General features: G+C 42.8%; 1 protein-coding gene across 3 annotated transcripts; it reads left to right on the plus strand.

Annotated features, from left to right (window-relative positions):
• Positions 1-23880, plus strand: CAPSL (calcyphosine like). 3 transcript variants are annotated; one of them, XM_059491760.1, is made up of 5 exons: positions 1-42; positions 17455-17588; positions 18445-18622; positions 19262-19471; positions 22053-23880. In XM_059491760.1, the coding sequence occupies exons 1-5, from the start codon at positions 37-39 to the stop codon at positions 22152-22154; spliced, it is 630 nt and encodes a 209-aa protein (XP_059347743.1). In that variant the 5' UTR covers positions 1-36; the 3' UTR covers positions 22155-23880. The 3 variants fall into 3 exon arrangements, with proteins under 3 accessions (XP_059347743.1, XP_059347744.1, XP_059347742.1); XM_059491761.1 differs by lacking the exon at positions 1-42 and adding an exon at positions 13569-13670; XM_059491759.1 differs by lacking the exon at positions 1-42 and adding an exon at positions 13821-13903.
• The last annotated feature ends 56 nt before the right edge of the window (positions 23881-23936 follow it).

The raw sequence follows: 23936 nt of genomic DNA on the forward strand, positions 1-23936 counted from the left end.
GCAGGGGGTGCACCATCACAAAAATCTGTGGGAATCATGAAGGTAAGTGGAAGTGGTGTATAACTTCCAACACATTTCAGTGAGCAAGCAACAGCTTTCAAGCCCAGGTTTCACAAAATAACTACCAAGTCTGTTGCATGAGGCCCATGGCAGCCAGTGCGGTATAGCACCACTCCCTTCAGAGACAGCTTGTGTGTGGAAAGGAATGAGGCTAAGCCAGCCTAGGGCAGAGAGAGACAGGACACAGGAAGCATGTTGAGAGGCAAAGTGAAACATAAGGGAGTGTTTGAGCTGTGGTGGGAAGGGAGGTGTGAGTTCTGCTGGCTCCTGGGGTGAGCTTATCACCTTTTGCTGCTCCCAGCCTCACCATGTATTTTCTGTAGGAAATCTGATAGCAACATGCTGGTTGCTGGCCCTTAAGGCCCAAGAATATGTCGCTTTGACTGCAGAGGAGTGACCAAAACCTCTGTTGGGCTTAGTACTGTGCCACACCTTGTACCTTTTGCCTTTCATTTCTGGTATTAAACCCAAGCACAGTTCATGGCTTGAAGTTAGGGATTTCCTGACATAGGGAAATTGAGGAAGTGATTTGGAGGGAGTGTGAGTATTCATGCAATTCAGAGCACCAAAATAAAATACTTGTTGTTTTGCCTCTCGGACAATTCAGTGGTGAACTGGGAAGACAGAGACACTGGGAGTCACGCCTTCTGAGCTAATGCTTAGAAGGGCTTCACAGATCACCAGAAACTTGTTTTCTCTGAGCAATAAACATTGCAGAGACTGTAGTTAAAGAACACTGATGAAGTGTAAAACAGTAGCCAAGCAAGTGTAGAATCACAGAACTGGGATCTGCAGGCTCAGGGCAGCAGTCTGTCCCAGGTACCCACAGAGGTGGAAGCCCTCTGCTAGAGGGGATGACAGCATGAGTTATGGTGAGTGTACCCCTTTTGTTGGTTCTGAATTATTTGGAATTTATTTAGAAATAGAAATAAATAAAAACCTTAAAAACACTTCCAGAAAATGGGACGAACTTGTTTCCTGTTGAAAGGCTGTTGAAATATAATCAGATATTCAATCACAATTTACTGGGAACAAAAACACTAATGAGCTCTAGGAATTGCCAGGAGTCATAATTACTAATGAGCTATAAGAATTAACAAGCTTGATTCTACTGTCATTGAAATGAAGGCCTTTGTCAGCAGCAGTAGCAAACTATGTCTTAGGTGGTTATTTCTCTGGGAACTGTTAATGGGCTTGACTGAGCTCATTAGTACATTAGAACAAAGGACAGATATTAAACCAGTCATTAGATTAGCTATAGATTCTATCCACTGGAGCCCATAGCTTGTTGATCCTTCAAAGGGATCCGAGCTGTAATTTTCAGTGTTGCAATTTGAGCTTATCTAAAACACTTCATTTACTTTGGAGTAGATATGCTGATAAATACTAAACCAGTATCCCTACAGAAAAGTATGCTCAATGTCACAATGAAGAGATCTGAGCTTTTGTTTTTTGCTTGGAAATCTTTTAGCACTTGCAGAGAACAATAAAATATCACAGTCTGCAATATTATTCTTGGGTTCCAACAGTATAGTATTAGATTCATAAGCTGTTTCCTTGGATGCTTACACTCAAGATACTTTTCATTTCTCGGTTACTTTAAAATCAAGAACTCCAACTCTGCTATCTTCCACCTTGGCTTCTGCCACAAAATCAGGAAGAGCACCATAGCAACTCTTAACCTGTGCAGAGTCAAGTTTCTGCTGGATACAAATTTTCTTTCTTTGGCAACATTTTCAAATTTGCTGTGTTCCTGACTTTCTGGTGATCCTAGAAAGATGCAAAAAACTTTTCTTCGCATGGCTTGAGAAGCTTGTCCCCAGCTAAGTAGGGGTGAACTACAGAGACACATGACACAGGAGCGTCCATCCCAGCTTGTGGCTTGCAGTAGGGCACTCTGCTACAGCACACACCTTAATTTTCTACAGCAGAGCTGGAAGGATTTAAAAATATCACCCATGTTATGCCAAAATTCTCCTTCAAGGAACTGAGGTGTTTGTGCATAATGGTGGTATGCCAGTTGATTAATAAAACTCACATGAGTGCTGAACTTCAATCTGTAATGGAAGAAAAGCAAGGCTCTTTACTTGGGTTCTATTGCTTTTGTACATTTTAATTGCTACTTCCTTGTCAAATCTATAAATTGTGAATTCTTTAAATTTTAATAGTTTAAAAGTTAATGAAGTTAGCTAACTCCTCAATTAATCCTTTTGAAAAGAATAAAAAATATCCTTGAAGAATAGAAAATATCTTTTATTCCTTTTACCTCTTCAATGCATACTTGAAGATTAAATTTCTTTCAGAGCATGTCTGCTTAGAGCAGGAGCACATACCTTGTTTCAGCAGCCTCTTTGTCAGCTGCATGTGTGATTGTCCCACCCAAACACTGCCACTTCCATCCCACACCACCACACACCCCTCTGGACTGCTTGCTGCTTTCCTTGCAATAGGAAACTGTGGGCTGCTTTCCAAGAGACCCCAGTTATGGTAAGTATCCCTGTGTTTGAAATAACCTTGGCATTCACGTGAGGCAAAGTCCTGCGTTCCAGAAAACCATGGACAGCCTTCAAAAACTCTACACAACAGATTGTGCCAATGATAAAGGTCTATTTAAATACCTGTCTATGTGTACAGCTAACTAGCTGTCCACAGCAGGTGCTCAGTGAGAAACTTACTGAATATTCTATAAGACTCACTAAACCCCTGAGCTCAGTGTAGCGATCCTTTCATCTTCCTCATCAATTGAAAAGCCCCTTTCAGAACAGTCTCCACAAGTCTAGAGCAGAATTGTTCAAGAGGACCTCCTTCCCCTCCCTTGCAACAGTGAAGGGCTGAATTCTTTGGCAGAAGGAGTTCAGTGGGTTTGGATGTGAGCTGTGACATTTCACAATTCCCATGTCAGGAGCCCTTAACACATTATCCCTTTCCAGGAAACTTTTCTAGGAAAGTCCCTAGGCTAGATATTCAATGAATTGAGTGCTTTGTAAACTTTGCAAAGAAGCCTTGTACCCTCCAAGGGCTGCTCCCAGTGTGTTCCCTGGGTCCTGAGCTAAACATTAAGGCAGGGGACTGATGCCTTATCCATTCAAACTACAGAAGATTTCTCATGTTGATGACCAGGGACATGCCAAGCAAAAATCCAAAACTTTGAGAAAAAAAAATGGAAGAGATGTATTGCTTTATGTGCTTTCTTTTCTTTCCACATGCCTCAGTTTGGGTAGCAAACTGTTGAAATGTTGATGATAGATAAAAAACTACACTGACCTGGATTTCATACCTAGGAATGTTTTGTGTTTTATTCAAAGTACAAGATCCACCAGGGGTATACCTGGATTTGAAACTGCGGGACTTAAATCCCTGAATGAGTTTGTCTAAAATCTGTTTTATCTGGCTGCATTAGCTTTGACTAGGAATAACATGGTAAAGAATTGGACGTGCATGGGGAAGGAAGAGTTAACTTCCACTTTTGCAGCCTTACTTCACTATTTAGAAAGACTGTTATTTATAAGCCACTGTCAGGGACTGTGAGGAATGGAGATGGGCTTTGCAGATAACCCAAGCTGCTTAAGGAACTGTACATTACAACAGTAATGACAGGGTACCTGTCCTCCACAAACCTGTCAGTGCTGCTGGAAAACCCTTTTTTATATACATCACTGCAGTCCTGGCAATCAGAGTCGTTATTACCTTGCCAGGGACTTGACTACTTCCATTTCAACTCCCATGATAGTTCCAGTATTTTCAAGTGCAAAACATTTTCATATACTGCCTTTTTTCCTGTGGATTCTTCAGAGGCTGAAATTAATCTTTTCTTCACAAACAAGGAATAAGTAACAAATGCTTTCCCACCACTTTGGGGTAAAAGGAGGCAGAGAGTTCAGTTTGTTGTGATTTGAATCACATTTGTGACAATGTCTGTAGGAGAAGAGGTGGGGCACCAAACCTCTCAGAAAGACCCACTGCTTGGGGGCAAAGCCACTCAGTCCTCATCCTCCCACTTTACCCTTAGTCCCTAACTAAGAAACAAGCACAGTTTTGTGTCATGTAATGACAAATGCTGCAATATATGGCTGGAGCTCCAAATTTTCCCAAGGTCCAGTGCCCTCTGTTTTTCTTAAGATGAGGTCTGGTACCTTATAGGCAACAAGGGACCGGTGTGACAGCGCAGTTAGGAGTGTTTACCTGACGTTTGTGCCAAAGCATTGCTGAAAGCAGCCAAAACCACCTTCTTTCTTGCTGCTGAATGCCTTTCTGGAGATGGCAGGACAGGGCTGTGCCAGGTCAGTGCAGGCAGGGAGCCATGTCAGCAGAAAAGCTGGACTCCCACACTGGAGTTTCTGCTCGGAGGAGCCTCTTACGCTCCAGGAAGCTGCATGTCGTGGACTGCAGCACAGCACTGCAGCCTCTGTCCTTGGCAGACACAACTGGTGGTGGACTGAACGCGCCACTCTTAGAGCTTACATAATATTTATACTATAATTAGAATGAACATTTGTCTTGTAATAGTCTATTCTAAGAAATGTTTTGTTACTTTTTGTAAGCTGTTTTTTATTGGTTTTGAGTGGGCGTTTTAGTTTGTTTTTTTTTTTTTTCTTCTTGGCATCATCGAAACAGCCATCTTTGGTGGCATCCGGGTGGTATGACTGTTTGTACAGAAACTTGTGAGGTTTCATCCATCAGAAGATAGTGACTTACCCCTGCAGATAACAAACATACCAGATTATGCAATTTCTGGGTAGATAATGTTAGCAAATTCTTGATAGCATTATCTGGCCTCAAATGCAGAAATGGTGTATCAGAAACATGACAGTAGTTGTAGTCTGGTTTCTTGTTCACATGTCTGAACTAAATTTTTCACTAGCATGAATCCATTTGAGACAATATGACTTTTTTTTTTTTTTTTAAAGGATAAGCCTTTAGACAGACAAAGTAGCTTGCAAACACTTAAATGCTGACTTGTGGCAGTATCCTACAATAATTGAGTCCTGGTAGCTGCTACTGGTTTTTGCTGTGGCAGGATGCCCATCAATATCAGTGTCTGTAATGGAGATGCACAACAAGACAAGAATTTTCACACATGTGAAGGGCTAGGGACTGGGTGACTAACTTTAAGGAGCAATACAGATACCAGGCACTTCATTTCTGTTGTCTCAGGCCTAAACACAGATTAGATGCTACACTTCTAAAATCATCAGAAACTTTGCTAGGGAGTAAAGTTATGAGTAGTGGAAAAGATCTTGAACCACACCAGGGTCTGTAACATGTTGTAATTAGGCAAATGGATTTTGAAACGTTTGGGGAGCCCTGCTACCATTTCTGCAGCATGGAGTGTGCCTACTTCTCTGCATTTCCCTGTTTGATGCCCTCTGCAGCATGTCCCTGTAGAATGTGTCACTGTGCCACTGTTGAATCCTCCTTGGTCCCTTCCCACACAAACCACACAGATTTCTACTGCTCTGTACAAGATGAGAGCATGAATGATGGCCTGGGAACAATGCTCTCCTGCTCCTGGTGGCTCCCACCCAGCCTGCTGCTAGACAAGAAAAAGTGATTTATAAAAGAAAGCCTTGGGTGCATTTGGAGAATTTAACATATATTTTGTTGCTCCTGGCAGTTGCTAGACTAAAGGTCAGCTAGAAGCTTTCTGGCTGGTGTGCAAGAAAGATTAAGTCACAGATGGGGCATGTTCCCTCACAGGTTGGACAGGAGGGTCTGTGGTGGATGATCCAAATAACTGATGTCAAAATCTGCTGGGCATCACCAAGACATATTACCATCTCTGTTTAAAATCATTCTTGATTATCTGCTAAACAGGGTCAAGTGAGAGGCCTACATGAAGACATCATTACCCTGCAGTCCATAGAGAGAGAGAGAGATATCACGTCCCTAACTTCCCAGCTAAGAAGAAAACCACCATCCCATTTCAAAGGAAACGGTAACAGGGAGGGGCAAAGCAATCTCACTGCTGAGACAGACCTCAGCTCTGTGGGTGTGAAAATAATGATACACAACATAACAGTCTAACTTCCCATTAAAGCAGTTCACAGCTGGCAAAATGTGTCACTTACCTCAGAAAGAGCAGGAGAAATGCTACAGACTGCCTTTTGGCCCCCTGCTAGGAGCTGAGTTTGAAGAGGACCTCATACTCCTCTCTCCTGCTTTATGTTCAAGGTCTTGTTTATGGGCAAAAAGAAAGAACTTCTTACATGAAAGTAAAGCCACGATTTTATTGTTAATTGAGATCTGCAGAGTATGTTATCTTTAATCCAAATCTGATAGAGAAAAAAAAAAAAACCCCAAGGCAGTTAAAATTGCAATATGGTTAAAAGTGTCAATAGTCATATTAGTAATACAATTGCAATACACTTACTTTTTGTCCTTTTTTTTTAGGATTATGCTTACCTTTCCATTGCTCTTCTATGTCTTAAAGTAATAAAATCATAGAACAGAATATGATGAGTTGGAAGGCACCTATCATGATCATCTAGTCCAGCTCGTGGGCCTGTACAGGACATCCCAAGAGTCACACCATGGGCCTGAGAGAACTGCCCAAATACTTCTTGACCTCTGTCAGGCTGGTGCTGTGAGCACTGCCCTGGGGAGCTGTTGCTGTGCCCAAACACCCTCTGGGTGAAAATATTTTTCCTGATATCTAGCCTAAACCTCCCCTGACACAACTTCAGGCCATTCCCTCAGCTCCTGTCACTGTCACACAGAGCAGAGATCAGTGCCTGCCCCTCCTCTTCCCCTCATGTGGGAGTTGTAGCTGCAGTGAGGAGTCCTCAGTCTCTTCCAGGTTGAACAGCCCAAAAGACCTCAGCCAATCCTCACATGGCTTTCTATCCAGACCCTTCACCACCCTCACTGCCCTCCTTTGGACACTCTCTAATGGTTTCACGTCTTTCTTACTCTGTGGCACCCAAAGGTGCCCCAGCACCCGAGGTGAGGCCGCCCCAGCTCAGAGCAGAGCAGGACAATCCCCTCCCTTGCCCGGCTGGTGATGCTGTGCCTGATGCCCCCAGGGCAGGGCCGGCCCTCCTGGCTGCCAGGGCACTGCTGGCTCCTGTTCAGCTCCCCATTGACCAGGAGCCCCAGGTCCCTTTCCATGGCACTGCTCTCCAGCACCTCCTTCCCCAGTCTGTGTGTTCATGCAGGGCTGTCCTGGCCCAGGTGCAGAGGCCAGCCCTTCCCCTTGCTGAGCTTCATGCAGTTGGTGATTGCCCAGTGCTCTCATTTGTCCAGGGCCTCTGCCCTCAAGGGAGTCAACAGCTCCTCCCAGTTTTGTGTCATCTGTGAACTGGCTTAGCCTCCGTTCCAGTCCTGTTTCCAAATATTTATAAAGGTGTTGAATAACACAGGGCAGAGGATGGAGCCCTGTGGAACCCCACTAGTGACAGGTTACCAGCCTGATGTCACTGTAACCCTTTGTGCCCCACCCATGAGCCAGGTGCTCACATATCACAGGATGTGTTTATCCAGCTGTGAGCTGGACATTTTGTCCAGAAGGATCTTCAGAGACATTATCAAAAGCTCTGCTGAAATCTGAAAAGGTTATATCAATTGGCTTCTTTTGATCAGCTAGGTGGGCTCCCCTGTTGTAGAAGGAAAAGAGGTTCCACAAAGCAGGACTTTGCTCTCATGAAGCCAAGAGACTCTCTTCATCCATCATGCATGCTGAAGACATAAACAAGGAATGTATTAAACAAGTCAGAATCTTCAGCCTTCAGACTTTAATTCTTCAGCTTCTGGTGTCCTTTCTTGAAAAAATATCACATTGATGCACTGGGATGTGGTCCCCGTCCCTCTGCTGGGCATTGTGAATGTCCCTGGGAGACATTTGCTCCCTTGGGAGCTTTGGGGGAGGTTGACCCCAAACTCCCTTGGGCTTGCCTGGAATGTGCCAAAGACACCACCTACACATGTCCACTGTTCAGGCAGGGAATGCATGCACTCATTTTAAGAGAGACACTTATCCAGAGATCTAAATTTTAGAGACTTATGAAATTGGAAGGGGTGCTAAGAAATTTTAATTCCACCAAGGCTGAAAGTTAGAATGCTCAGAAAGCCTAATGACCTAGCCTGGAACTACAAATCTTTAAATCTGGCTTCTCTACCAGGGCAAATGGGAAGAAATGAGGAGTTTGCCAGTGTGTGCCCAGGTGGCCAAGAAAGCCAATGGCATCCTGGCCTGGATCAGCAATGGTGTGACTGTTCCTCTGTGCTGGGCACCATACCTTGAACCCTGGATTCAGTTCTGGGACATTCACTTCTGAAAGGACATTGAGGTGCTGGAGAGAGTTCAGGGAAGGGAAACATAACTGGAGAAAGGTCTGGAGCACAAATCTGATGAGGAGCAGCTGAGGGATCTCGGGTGTGTTTAGCTTGCAGAAAAGGAGAGTCAAGGGAGACTATATCACTCTCTGCAATTCCCTTAAAGGAGGATGTAGCCAAGTGGGAGTCAGTCTCTTCTGCCATGTCTCAAGCCAAAGGATAAGAAGAAATAGTGTTAAGTTATGCAGGGAAGTTTCATACTAGATATTAGGAAAAATATTTTTTTCTGAAAGAGTGGTCAGGCATTGGAATAAATTGCCCAGAGAGGTAGCAGAGTCATCTCTGGAAGTGTTCAAGAGGTATCTGAATGTGGCATTTGGGAATATGTTTAGAGATTATTTTTGTGGTGCTGGGTTGACAGCTGCACTTAATGATCTTGAAGGCCTCCTCCAACCTTGATGATTCTGTGATTCTGTCACTCTGAAGACCATGCTTAGACTTTTGTCTCCTGTTCTTCTTGGGCATGTGTATCTGTGCTATGCAGGCACTTGACCTGGTTGCCAGCACTGCTGTTTCCAGTGCTGGAAAATGTTAGAGCCATCCCATACCTCTCCTCTTTCTCAGGCTTTTGTCGTGTGTCCCAGCAAATCTGCCCCCGTTGCAAAGTTGGCAAGCCTGTTGGCAGAGACACTCTTGTGGGACTTTTACAACCACATCACCTCTTTCCTTCCTGCCCTTATTTATAAGTGAGGATGCATTCATCTGTTTTGAGACCTGACTGTCTCTTCTATCTGCTGACTCATCCCTGAGTCTCTTATTCACACACAGAGAAAAGAAACCTTGACTGAGGCAACAGCAGCTCCTGTGCCAAGGTGGCAGCCTGGCACAGGCCTGCTGTGCAGAGGAGCCTGGCAATAGCTCATGCTCTGGGTGGCAGGAGTCAGTTCTGAAATGCAGAGGCCGTGGAGAGAAGGGGCTCTGGGACACCACAAAGCCCTCCTAGACTGATTGTGTATCATCAGCCGTGCTGATGAGTGTCCCCAGCAAGCTGAGTGCTGAATTTGCTGCTATGTCAAGCAGGCCCTGGTTCCTGGCTGGGAAAAGCATTCAGCTCGCATACCACCAGTACATTTCTGAAGTCAGGAACCAAAACAGTTCCTGATAATTTAGAGAGGAAGCTCCAGTGAATAAAAAGAAAAGAATACATACCATTTGTGGTTGTTTAAGCAATGATACCACACAGGCTGAAGTCATAGCTGCAGTCAGTTTGGCTCCACGGGCTGGCAAGCACAGAGTTCCCTGCCCTGGCAGCCAACACAGCTCCCCCCTCACCGCCCCCTCCAGATCCTCCTGCAGCAGTGCCTGGCCTGGCTCTGCCCTCTCCTGTATGACTACTGACATTACTTCCCACCACCTTTTCCTCTCCTACCTAGTGCTGCTGGCATGGTCCCAGACAACTGTAAAAATCCACTATTCAGAGGACTAGCAGGGTTGTAAAAAAACGATCAAGACTCCCCCGCTTGACATATGCCTGTGCCAAAAGCACACTTCACAACCACTCTTCCTTCCCCAGGACATTCCAGCACGTGGTGACCGCCTTTAGGGAGGCCTCTCTGAAGAACAGCTTGCTGAAACCTTCTCCTCTCTGGTTTTGGCTCCCTCCTCTTTGCCCCCTTCAGTGAGGACAGATTGTTCTGGTTGTTGTTGAAGCAAGCTGCAGACTGTTCTTGTTCTATTCTTTGCTACTTCCCCCACTTTGCAATGATTAAGGACAGCTTTTCAGCATCAAAAGGTATTTGATCCTAATAAATGCTGGGGCAATTTAACTGTTTTCTTCTGTGGACAAAAGAGAGGGTTGAGCACAGAAGTTTCTCATGCATGTCCATCACATTGTTTCACTGTGGTTGACAGAAAAGTGCCAAAATTTTTGAGAAATGCAGTAGAATAAAAAAAAAAAAAACAAACCCTAACACCCACAACATTGTTTTTTTTCTATTTGGCCTGAAATATTCAAGAACTTAAATTGACATTATTTCAAGGCACAAGATAAAAATAATCAATTTCTAGTAAACATCAGTTACTTAACTTCTTAAAAACTGAAATATCTAGTGTTTTCATTTTCCATTCTCCAACTGGAAACAGATTTGTTGTAGATTTTCAAGAAAAGAAAAATTTTAAAGTTAACTGCCTCTTTTTCTGGAATGCTCCTGGTCTCAAATCACCTTCAAAAAACCTTGTCAAGTGCATTTAGCACCTGACATAGCATTAAAAAACAAAACCTGCTTGTGCTTCCCAAGAGCAAGGGGAAAAGGCAATTAAAGGCACTGGTTAGGAATGCTGTAGCTGTGTGGCCAGGCAGAGCAATCCATCACGCAGGCGCTGCTGGCAGTGTGCACCGTTTGGGCTGGAAATGCCTCTCAGTGCAGAGGGGTGGGGTGAGGGTCAGACCCCCGTGGGGACCGGGCTGGGGCTCTGTGACAGGGCTGCTCTGGGGCCAGCACCCAGCAGGCAGGGTGGTGGTGACCGCTCTCTAGGGAATCAGCTCAGTAGCATGAGCGCAGTCTGCATGTGCCAGCTGTGTCTGCTCTGGAGAGCAGACAATTAATTTCAGCTGGATAACTCCAAACCACACAGGGAGACGGCATTTTTGGATATAAGAGCATTTTATTTAGAGTCAGAGTTCAGTTGTGTTTGGAACTAGATGATCTGTAAGGTTCCTTCCAATACAAACCATTCTGTGATTCTGTAATTTAATTGGATTACATCTTGGTTTAAAATCAGAATACTTTCCCCTTGACAATGTACTTACCACACGGGTTTCTTTTTTAGTATATGTGAAATTTTCTTAATTTTAATGGCAGGAAAAAAACACAGAGGTTTATCCCGTAAATCCTGATTTATCCATCTCTGCTACATAGTGTTCTGGGACTTCATGCTTGCTATTTTTTTTTAATCTGTATTCCACACAAACAACCCTGCTGATTTTTCTACCAACGACAAGCAGATATGCTCATATCTGTTATTCTTATAGCTGAAGATCTTCTCCACAACAATGGTCACAGGTGGCAGATTAAGAAACAGTGCTAAAACTTGTAAACTAAAGGGCCACTTTTTTTTGAGACACTTCTTATAAAGTTCATAATGAATTATACCTTCCCTCCTGCCTAAATTCAACACAAAATCTGAATTTTTAGAAACTTCAATTGACTTAAATTGACTCTGTCATGACTTTATAGAACACATTAGGCCTCATAGTATATTTTCTTTAGTTAATTCAGTCCAGTGCTGAACTACAAACTGAGCAGACAGCCCAGGCTGTTCAGAAAAAAAAACCAATCTACTAGGTATGCCTATATTCAGTGCTAGTTAGAAAATGATGAGGAAAAATGTCAGAGTTCTGATGAAATCCCTATATCCTTTATGATAAATTCTGAATTCACTGAACTCTGCTTACAGCTCTGTGCACAGTGACAGAGCAGGTACAACCAAATAAATTTCATCACATCCTGATGTAATCTGAGACACCTGAAAGCCTGTTAATAATTTTTCAGATTGGTAAGCCATTAACCAATGTCATTAGCTGGACTGTGCCAGAAATGGCCCAGTCCAGTTTCCAGAGGAGTGTAGAGTAAATATCCATGTGTTTCTGTGTGTCCCTGGGCTCACTGGCAGAGGGAAGAAAAGGCAACAGAATGCAGCTGAGTATCCAGATATTGAATGAACTTTTTTTTTTTTTTTTTTTTTTTTTTGCTTTCAAGAGCCCACCCCTGTTGTTTCAATCTGCTGCAAACCTCTGAAAGTCAATGCAAATTCAGCACTTGAAGAATTTCTTTATTAGGGTGGGAGGCTGAATTCCAAGGACCAACTTGTTCAGTGAAAACCATTTTTCTGGCCCTCAGTGCCTCTGTTTTTTCTTAGCAGAGTGTGTGACCCGGCAGCAGCCCAGATAATGTTCATAGCCCTTTATCTCTTCTGCATTCCCAGAAGGTCTCTGGAGATCAATTCACGAAAAAAAGATAGTGGATGGAAGGATGTTACATTTTCACAAAGGCAGTATTTTTGAATCAGTGAATGATTAAATTAGCCTTGTTCCCTGCTTGTGCATTAATGTGCAATCAGCTGCCACATGAGAGATATAAAAGAATATTCTAAGTCTTGCACAAGCTTTGGTTTAGTACCAGGAAGTACCTGTTGATGAGAGATAAGCAATAAGCAGCCTGCCAGGATGCAAGTGGTATTAGTCTAGCAATTGCCTAAAATAATTTTCTGCTTTTGCCAGGAAGCGACTTTTTTGTTCTTGCTCAGTGTTTCATCCATGGCCAGAACAGGGCTCTCCCTTCATTTCCCACGTGCTCTCACACTGACTTCTGCTGCCTTTGCCATCAGCCTTGATCTTACATGTTCACCTTGCTGCTGCTGCCCCAGAGGGCCAAGGAACACACACAGGCTATTTCATCCCCCTAAGGAATCTAACAACATCTTGATTCCCTACCAAAGGGGTACATTATCTTACTGACAATGTTTGTGACCTTCTGCAGACCAAGTTGCTAATAGCTGTGTCTAGGCAGAGAGCAATTTTTCCTCATCATATGGGTGTTTAACCTTTTCAGCTTTCTTCTTGCTACAAATGAACACAAGCTCAGCATCTCCCCAGAGGTTCTAACCACCAGCAGGTCTTCAAAGTGGCAATTAATCATCAGGGAAAAAATATACGCTGGTGAGGGGTTTTTTTCTTTGTGAACCACAACTGACAGTCTTTTACTTATATGTTTCTACTATGTTTGCAGTAAACAATTGAACCAGAGAGTTTTTTCAACCCTATCAACTATGAAAGCAGGGAAACGTGTTCTAGAAACACAACCATGCAATGCAGCACTTTCCCACAGCCACTCTCCCTCAGTCTCATCACTCAGCAAGGGGCAGCACAAGGTGTCTCCCACTTTCCCCTGATCTCCAGCCCATGTGGGCAAAGATAAGAAGAAAAGGAATTATTTTTAAAAGAAATAAAATGAAAAGGCTCTCCAAACACCAAAGCAATTGTCCAGGGAAGCAGCGTAATTGCAGGCTGGGCCAGCCACAGCCTACAGTGTCACCTTGGAGACCAGCTGGCAAACTCCAGGCCTCCCAAAAAAGGGGGGCCAAGGCAGCCGTGTGTGTAAACAGGTAAAACGAGATGGATAAGGAAGCTGTGCAGTGAGGCTGTGGCCCATTGTCACCTGAACTTGTTGCCTGAGCCAGGAAGCACAACACTATCCAAGCTTCCAGCCCTGAGTGGAAATCCCAGGTTCAGAAAAACATTGCACGTAAAGGATTTTTTTTTTCCTGTTTGCTACCTCACAGTAAGTTTTTCTGATCAACCAAGAGTAGTTTAATTAATTTCAATTAAATCTAATTTTTAAATCTAATTTTTAAAAATATTATTTTTATTTAGATATATAAATATACACATGTATTTATAAATGTATATGTATATATGCAAAAGAGCAATTGCAGTAATGTCCACCTGTCAGAAGGTTGAAGCTGGATGAAGCTGGTCACGATGGAGAGAGACATGGGAGGCTGCTGCAGAGGGGTCAGTGAGGCTGGGAATTTTTAAGGAGGTGTTTAGACAGTTGTCAAATACTCCTGCAGCTTTTGTGCTTTTAACGATTCAATGAAATTATAAGAAGTAAACTAAATGCATGCAATCGGTTTAATTTGTCCTTAGATCCTGAGATCCTCTGCTCTGGGGTGGGTGGTGTGCCACTCCTGTCTTTGGCCAGCTCAGGGGCTTTCAGAGCCTGGGCAATCCAGATGGGACTCTGTCTGTTCCACTGCAGTGGCTTTTAGGATTTTCATAGGAGGCTCTTGGGTGGGCTCAGCTGAAGGACAATATCTAAACAAATGTTGCAGAGCTTAGACTGAATCTGACTCTGTCCAAGTTTAATTCTCAGGCACAGAGGAATGTAAAGGCATCTGGCTGCTGAACAGCACAAGATTCTTCTGGAAAAATCCAATCCAAAATTTAAGGTCTTGTATTTGCTAGGAATAAATGCAATCAGTTTCGTTTGGCCTGCACAACACAACATCACCTATAGAAACAAACAATGCTGACAGCTTGGGGTAATTGATCATAGCCTAGGCTGTTAAAACAAAACTCTCCAGCATTCGAAATTAAAATAAACACTGCTGGTTAATTTCACTGAGGGAGATACCTGATGGTCTTGGATGAGATACACAAATTAAAACCATTTGGAATTACTTTTATGACCTGTTCTTGTTTTATTAATGGTATTAAGATGTAACACATTTGTACACTATGCAGAGAATGGTTATACTCAACAAGCCCTGACTGCATCTTTAATTACTTCACATTATTCAGAAAGGAGCAAGAGCAAAATGAAAGGGGAGGAAAGAGCATGTGAATTACTGTGATGCCGCCCTCCTTGCACTGATTTGAAATCTCTTTTCTTACAATATAGCCTAGGAAGGGTTTACCTCAAACTTAAGCCTGCAGCCAACAGAAACAGGAAAGTGATATAAGTGTCACTATGGGCCATGCTTGCTTGTCGCAGGTTTTATATTTAACTGGTTTTCTGTATTTTCTGGACATACAAAAAGTGTTATTCAATGCTTACTGCCATGAGGCACAGGCTTTATTTAAGAGGCTTTAGTGTGATGTGAAAACTCAATTACTTCGCAAACAGACTTTAATTGCTGAGTTTTGTATAGAAACTTGTTGTTGGTGATTTAGTTAGTCAAGTTATAGAGATTTGCAAAGAGCAGCAGAAATATTTACTATTAGTGGTTTTAACCATCATATTTGGGGAGACATGATATTAGTGAGATTACTGGACTGCGCTGACCCATTTCAGAAAGAACACTGGGAAAAAATTGAAAAGTTGAAGAGCAATAACAGAATTACCTGACATCTGGAAATCCATTTTGTACCAGGAATCTTGAGCTATGCCTAGTTACTAAGCAAAAGTGAGTTTAAAAGGGACCTTCAGGACACCTGGACACATTTTTAATAGGTGGCTCTTTAATCTTGTAAAAGAGAGTAAACCAGCATCTAATATGATGGAGATTCAGACTAGAAACAGTATATATTAAAAGAAAAATTATTTAGTGCTGGAACAACTTAGCCTAGAGATGGTGAGTTCTGAGGCAGAAATGCTTTTATTCTTACTGCAGAAATTACAGAAAATTGGCCAGTTTCAGTGGCTTTTATTGAGGTTCAAGAGATCATAACAGATAACCAATCAGATTATCCCTCCATATGCTCAGTTCATGAGTATTATTGCAATGACTATTTGATGCACATGGCAGTATTCTGGAAATTCCTCCGCTGATCCAGAAGCAAGGAGATGCCTGACTCTTTTCATGGGGTGTGTGTTTGTGTAGATTTTTGTAGTGTGCAGTAGAGATTAATTATGTCCTTGTTGGTCTCAGTATTTATAGAAATCCATAATGACATAACATAGTGTGAGAGACTCACACTGCACAATGATACACTTGCATCATGTACTCTGTATGTAGATGTAGTGTTGCTATACATTATATATAAGCAATAGTACATTATTATGTAATATAAATATAGTTTGCACTGTATTTCTGTAACCTCATTGTATTTTAAAGTCTTTCCAGCTAAACATTTCCCCTTTAAGGACAGGTCATTGTTTGTGAAAAACATTTTTGGCTGCTGATCTTACACAGCTGTGAGATCTTCCTGATCACTGGTTAATGAGTTCCCAGAAGAACTTTGCTTGCTCTGTCTGAAGCAAAGGCCAAAATGCTCTGTATTTTACTTCTCTAGACTTCTACATTAAGCTAGTACTGAAACCATTTGGGGAGTACAAAACTAATTTTTTTCTGGTTTTGCAAGCCCAGCTGGAGTAATCTAACATGGTTATAAAATTCAGCATATTTGGCATTACCAGCAGTCATAGCCAATGCTCTGTAAACGGGAGTGGCTGAACAATTAAGATGAAATAGTTTAATTCCATTTTTCTTAGAAGTTTTGTCTGGTCATTTCAATTCACACTTCTGCACATGGAATCACAATGGGATTGGAAGTGTCACGTGCACAGACAGTGCCTCACAGGGCTGCTCAGCTTCATCTCCTCATCCCAGCATGGCCTCAGCAGAGCACCAGTTGCCCTCTGAGTCTAGAGCTGTAACTTCTGTGACTCTTGTGTGCCCTTATCCTATGATGCTTGAAAGGCTGGAAAATATTTTGGGAGTCTTCATGGCCTGCTGCAGACCCATCAGCCAGGCTATGGGGCAGAAGTCTTGGCACTGAGCATGTGCCCAGGATTCACAGTGGCCCCAAAATATCAACACAGGCAGTTCCACTTTTCATAGCGCTAGGCACAAATAATCCCTGTGGGAGAGGCCGTGGGTCTCTGCCAGCCTGGGCACGCCTCTCTTGGTGGCGCTGTTGCAGCACTGCAGAGTCACTCACAAGCTGGTTTTCCCTATTTTTATTCCACTGTTTTCCTCCGAGGGAAGCTGGAAGGCCTTTGATGTCAGATGTGAAGTCCTGGGGTGCTAAATACTGTGAAAGTTTAAGGTATTAATTTATTTTTCAGTTGTGTTAAAAAAGCAGTAGGTGTCATGTGTAGGTGGCTGCTGCTGCTCAGACATGCAATGGGAGAAATCTCTGCTCTGCAGAATCGGGACCTCAGTGGAACAAAAGTGAATCACAGGCAAAGGTCTCCAGCCGGGGTAATTTTTGTCTTCCTGTGGTCAAATGACAGCTACAAATCTGGCCAGTGGAAGAGGCTTGGCAAGGATGCTGTGGACACAGAGGGAGCCACACACTCCTGAGTGCACCCACCACTTGTCACAGTGTTCTCACACTGTAGGCAGGAATTTTTACACACCGTTTCCTGTCTGCATCTGAATTAATCACAGGGTGGTTGGCTGAGCCCTCCTTTCATGGTCACTGACCTATATTGGCAATTTCCCTTTCTAATAGAAGGCTATAAGGAAAAGGAAACAGAGGGTCAAAATGGGTCCTCGTGAAAGAGTTGCCACCAGCAGTTTGCAAGTTAGGAATTTGGGATACTTGGTATACTAAGGCAGGTTTCAGCACTGTGTCTGAATGTGAATCCACACCACATCACTGTTTTGTTCTTCCAGATGGGCACAGCAAGGCATGACCGAGAGATGGCAATCAATGCAAAAAAAAGCCTGCCCACAATCACCAACCCTTTAGAAAGACTTCGCCTGCACTGTTTAGCAAGGGGATCTGCAGGCATCAAAGGACTTGGCAGGTGAGTAAGCAAAATGTCAGACCCATTATTCAGCCTAATAATTTTAGCTGCAAGAGGATCACACCCTAGGAACCAAAACTTGAGTCTTCAAGTCTTCTTGAGTTTTCTCATTTCAGTACAAATGCCACAACTCACAGAGCCTGCCACTGGGGCTTTTTTTGGGACACAGGACTGACCTGATCACCTTTTGAAGGGTTGAAGACTGTGAATCCCTCATGAGAAAGTCCATCCAGAACAACCCCTGCCAGAGAAAAGAGGGGAACATTAACCATATATATCTCCTTGGTGTTTTCTAAAATTATCTTAAGTATTTCAGCACTGGAGATTTTAAGCTTCCTTCCCTTTTAGGTATGACGCCCTTGTTGTAATAGTCCTGTCCTGTAATTAGCTGTCTAGTTTAGGGGAGGCACCTAAAAACTTTTTGCAAGAATCCCATCCCTAGGAAACGGGTGTTGCATCACACCCTGAGATCCCTCCCAGGCCCCATACACCACAAATGGATCTAGATGGTGACCAACTGGAACTCCATCTAAATTTGGAACTTCTTTTAAATGTGCATCTTGCAGGGGCGGAGGGCTATAATGAACAGGAACACTATGGCAGCCTTTCCCTCATTTAACTTCAGGCATGTAATATTCATACACCCTATCTAAACAAGTAATCTCTACTGCCAATAAGTGTGGGTGGTTTGTTGGTCAGGGTTTTTTATTTATTTCTTTTTTCCCCACCTCAGAACACAGAACAAGGAGGAAATGTTATCTCAGTAAGGTGCCTCTCTACTCCAGTACTGTACTAACCACTGCAGTATTCTCCATGTTTTCCTATGCATTTTCCTCAAATTTCATGTTTTCTACAGAGCATTTAGGATTATTGATGATAACAATAGCAGAACTCTTGATTTCAATGAGTTTCTGAGAGGACTGCATAATTATGCTGTGATGATCAATAAAGAAGAAGCTCAGGAGCTTTTCCAGATATTTGATAAAGACGGCAGTGGAACAATTGATTTTGATGAATTTCTTGCTACGCTGAGAGTAAGTCTGGGAATTTATGCTGTTATTGCGTTAAATTGATTAAAATATAGCAGAACAGAACAGAACAAAGTAGAATGGAATATTTGCAAATAAACAATTGTGATCTTTTTCCAATTAATTGTAGCCTTGATTTAGATACTGAAATTCCTGAGCTGCAGTCTGGGTACCTGTGCAGTTCAACCCATCAATCTCACTTCTTTGTCAGCCGTTTTATGATGCATCTCTTTATAACATGAACTTATTCAGGGGATGTTTTCTCCATTCCACCACAGTGATCGATTTTGTCTAAAGTATCTCTGCTCTGCTGAAGCCTAAACAATTAAGACAGAAAATACTAGTACTCTGGATAATTAGTAATTTCTTCTTGGAAATATTTAAAATGGGCAGATCAGAAAAGTGTTCTAGGTAGTATTTTCTCTCTTATTTTCCATTTGCTATTGTATGGGTAGACACTGAATAGTCTTAATCATATTGCTCTTTTGAGGACATATTGCCTTTTCTAGCTCCTGTGTAAACTATCACCAGTATATTGTCCCATCTCCCTTGAAAGTTTTGCTACTAGCAACAACAAGTACTTGAATTTGGAACTGGGCAAGTAGTTGGCAAAAATAAAATTATTCTGTTAATATTTCTTGACAGCCTCCCATGTCCAATGCAAGAAAAGAGATTGTCATGCAGGCATTTCAGAAGTTAGACAAGACTGGAGATGGTGTCATAACAATTGAAGACTTACGTCGGATGTATAATGCAAAATATCATCCCAAATACCTAAATGGAGACTGGACAGAAGATCAAGTTTTTAGAGCCTTTCTGGATAGTTTTGATTCACCCTATGACAAAGATGGGAAGGTAAGTGAAGCACCTCATTGCAAGCCATGAAATCACCATCTGACTCAGAATTTGACTTAGGTTATAAAGTGGGGGAGTAATTGCAGTACCAAACATCCATTTGCATCACATTTATATGGAAAATCAAAGTAGATGCATAACCTGTGCACAACACTCATACAGCTGGCTTGCACATTCTGAAGCAAAGGGGCTCTGCAGGAGGTACTAGGGTGGTTATGAGATTTCATTAAAGCTTGTAGCCTTAATAATTGAATTTCATAGATTACAATAATTACATCTTCAGACTACCCCACAAAATTGCAATTTCTAGGAGAATAAACACTATGATCCAGTTCAAAAGCAGGCTCCCTGCTTTAAAATACTTTACAGTTAGTTTTTCTCCAGTGTAATTACTGAGACACTTGACTTGGAAATCAGTCCATAATAGAGACAGATTTACCTACAGAGAGTTGGAGGGAGAATGGGGCTGGGACTACTGCCCAGGGGTGTGTACCCTGAGGACCCATGAGCTGAGACAGAGCTGGGAGCCCTTCCTGCACTCTGGTTCAGGTGCAAAGTCTGGCACCTTTTGTGATGAACTTCTTACACATCTGCTCTGCAACCATCTCTTTTCCCTTGCTATGTGTCTGCAGACTTCTTTGGTCTGAACTTACATCTGTTGACCAGCTTAGAGCAATCCTGTATCTCTGTGGTTCACTTGGCCATATTCTCAATCTGAGCAGTTAATAATAACCAATGAGACTGTAGGTTTTTATCAGTGCTTTGTGATATGTCTTTAACATTTCCCACTCTCCAGGGCTGCATTGCACTGGTAACTTTACTTGTCTAATGCTCCACCCAAACCTTTCACTTCCTTGTTCCCACCACTCAGGGTCTCTGTTGTGGAGGTGATGGGGCTTATCTACTTTAGGCATGACTTTGCACTTAGTAGAGCTGAGTTTCATCCCCTCTACTGCCGTGTCATCCGCAGAGATACCAGTTCAGAGCCAGCTATCCCCTTCCACTTTCAGGGGTGACATCTAGCAAATTTCAAGGAAAACATTCCTGCTTTTTGTGCTGAGGTCGTATATGAATGAACACATTAAATGAGTTCCCAAACTGACCCCTGATGAGTTCAGTGCCTGGTTACTCTGAGCATCTACCGCTTGGTCAGCAATCCTGATATTAGCTCACTTGATTACTGTTTCTTCTGAGAACAGACTGTGGCTTTCCCAAATCAGAAGACACTAATGATACTGAACACCCAAAATGTTTTTAGCAGAAATGCCTCAAGGTTGAGCATTTGCTAGAAATGCCCTCTTCATTGTGGTCTTGCTGGGAGCCTCTGAAACAGGCAGTTTCAGTGAGGCTTGTAATCATCTTGTGATGGTAGGACAGTCTGAAGTGGTCCCTTCTCCCTGTTGTCATGCTTTTCTAAGTTCTCAAACACACAATGCAATCAGAGCAGAAACCATGGAATCACAGAATATGCTGAGTTAGAAGAAACCCATCAGGATCATCAGGTCCAACTCCCAGCCCTGCACAGCACACTCAGAAATCACACCCTGTGCCTGAGAGCATTCTCCTAACACTTCTTGACCTCTGTCAGGCTGGTGCTGTGAGCACTGCCCAGGGACCCCATTCCAGTGCCCAGCCACCCTCCGGGGAAGAACCTTTTCCTGACATCCAGGCTAAACCTCCCCTGACACAACTTCAGGCCATTCCCCTCGGGTCCTGTCACTGTCACCCCAGGGCAGAGATCAGTGCCTGCCCCTCCACTTCCCTCATGTGGGAGTTGTAGCTGCAGTGAGGTCTCCCCTCAGTCTCCTCCAGGCTGAACAGACCAAGAGACCTCAGCCACTCCTCACACCGCTTCTCCTCCAGACCTTTCACCATCTTCCTGGCCCTCCTTTGGACACTCTTTAATAGTTAAATGTCTTTTTAATATTGTTTTGTATTTTTCAAATTTTTCTTTGTTTATTCAAAGAATAACCTACACAATTCAAGAGTTAAGGCATCACAAGAGACTTGCACAGTTTTTCTCTTGGTTAATTTGTTGGTTTTTTTTTTTAATTGTCATTTTTAAACCTCAAAATACCCATGAAAGCTATTTAAAACTCAAATATTTAAATATTTGAAAGAATATTTGCTTCATTAAGGGAAACTTGTTTAGAGCAATGATATTTTCTCTCTAGGGGTGGATATAAAGTTCCAAGCTGTCTCTGAATTGCATCAGAAACCTCACCCACTTTATTAATAATTATGCAAAGAACCAGATTATAGCATCCCTGGAAAAAAGAACATTAAAAATTTGTTTTCTTAGGCAGCAGTGATTTTAACCTCAGTTGCTGGTAAAGTTAGTTAAACTCCACGCTTCATCTCCCTTCAAGTGTTGTAGAGGACAAGAGCTCTTGTTTCTAGCAAAGTGAAATTAAGGAAATTATAAGTGTCTTAATTCCTCCTGTTGGATTCCTTTTTGTTAGCCACAACATGAAATAGCAGATGTTCCATTTCATTCATTATTCTCTATTTGTTGTTTTGACTTACAGCATTAAATAAAAAGCAAACGTTCATTTTCCTATTCTTAATTTCTCTGTCTCAGGTCACAAAAGAAGAATTCATGAACTACTACGCTGGAGTTAGTGCTTCAATAGACACAGATGTCTACTTTATCATCATGATGAAGAATGCTTGGAAACTCTAATCATATAGTTAAAGGGGCAATACTCCTCTTCCATCTTTTATAAGTTCCTCTGATAAAGTGTATGCACAACAACACCCTCCTGTTCCATAACAGCAGTTTCCAGTAACTGTGCCAATTACTTTCTATCTGCAGAATTAATTCCCAGATGCTTCAGTAGGCTCAGCCTCAGGGGATCAGAGCAGAGAGTAGATCTGGCATTTGGCCACCCCACATATCTGTCCTTTTTCTCTTTCCATCCCTGGCATGTTTTTTTCCTGAGATTAGCTGTTCTTTTATTTTCTGACATCTGCAGCAGGTCGCTGTGGCTCCTGAACATCCCTTTTGCAATGTTAGATCAGCTCTGTTTCATAGAGCATGGAAGAGATGGTGTCCTGGTTTAGGGTAAATTTGGGAGAAAACCTCCACAGAGGGCCCCTCCCCCTGTTGTCATTATAGAGCAAGAACTCTATTGTCATTTCATTGCAAGGGTTCCACATTGCCAGAGTTTCATACCTCCTTGATGTTTCTTGTAGGCAGCTCCTCTAGGCACTGATTCTTCCTTGTCCTCACAGCAGCCAACATACTCCAGTTCCCCTCAACAAACCAATCCACTCCTTTATAACACTCTTCTTATTGGCTACAGCTGTGGCCTGTTAAAATCAGGCCTGCTCCTAATCTTTAATAATTAACCCAGCTGCAACTTTTTAGGGGGTAAGATTACTTTCCACACCACCTTCATCTACCTATATTCCATCCCCCTACATCCCCCCAGCTGGTTCGGGAAGGATTCTTCGGAGAGAAGGGGAAAGAACCTGTTTATTTAATTGGCACAGAACCCCCCCAGCACACAAAATGAACAATATTAGATGACAAAACTCTTTCACTGCTCTGAAAAAGATGACAAATTCAGAAAGTCTCTCTTGGGGGTGGTCGCTCTGTTCTCAGTCCCTCTGGCGCTGAGGCAGCTACTGCCCAGAGTAGGCCCTGCTAGGCCACAGGGTGCAAACTCTCGGTGTTCCCAGGTCCCAGTCCAGAGCAGGCTCAAGTAGGTTGAAAAAAGGGAAAGGAAAAACCGTCCAGGGAAAAATTCAGCCTGCTTAGCTAAACTAATTAATGCCCTATGTACTGCCCCATCTGTGTCCCCCTGACTGCGGGGAGAAGCAGGCTGATAGCAAAACAAAACTTCACTTTTCAGAGCCAGTCTTGAAGGCACAGAATATAATATCCAGCATCAACAGAACAATGACTGGGGATACAAGCATCATAACACCACCCTAGGACAGATGGAAATCAAAATATTCTGAGGTGTGGTGGTCTTGGACAGGCTGTTATAAAAGGAAGGAAGTCTGTCCCAAGAGGGTCAGACAGACCTTTTCACCTGTGGCACTGCAGTATCTCTTGGGTCTCACTGGGGATAGAGCAGCTGCTGATCTTGCTGCTGGGAACATGTGAGTTCCCAGTACCGGGAGGCTGGAGGGGCAGTCAAAGATGGGGAGACGTGGACCACGATAAATGCAAAATGTTTTTAAAGACCTGTTTTTTATCCTGGCTCAGGATCATTTTGATTATGAGATCATTTTTCTTCTATTTTTCTTCAAAGGGGATATATGTGTTACAGTATTTTTTTCTCTATGTTCCTAGAATGTTTGCTGACCTGGTAGTTGTTGCCTGTACAGACCTACACTGAAAGTTGTTTACTACTTATTTGTATTTGCAATGACCAAGATATGACTTCAGAGAGCTCTCCAAAAACAAAGAACTCATAACTTTCTTATCTTGTTGTCTTCTGTTTCGGATGCTGAA

This window comes from Ammospiza nelsoni, chromosome Z (genome assembly GCF_027579445.1).
Source record: "Ammospiza nelsoni isolate bAmmNel1 chromosome Z, bAmmNel1.pri, whole genome shotgun sequence".
Lineage (NCBI taxonomy): Eukaryota > Metazoa > Chordata > Aves > Passeriformes > Passerellidae > Ammospiza > Ammospiza nelsoni.

Excerpts from the sequence above, each read along its gene's own strand:
- CAPSL (XM_059491759.1), top strand. The coding sequence starts at position 13,856 with ATGAAGCTGGTCACGATGGAGAGAGACATGGGAGGCTGCTGCAGAGGG. Across the intron at positions 17,589-18,444 it reads GGCATCAAAGGACTTGGCAG|AGCATTTAGGATTATTGATG; the intron begins GTGAGTAAGCAA and ends TGTTTTCTACAG. Across the intron at positions 18,623-19,261 it reads AATTTCTTGCTACGCTGAGA|CCTCCCATGTCCAATGCAAG; the intron begins GTAAGTCTGGGA and ends ATTTCTTGACAG.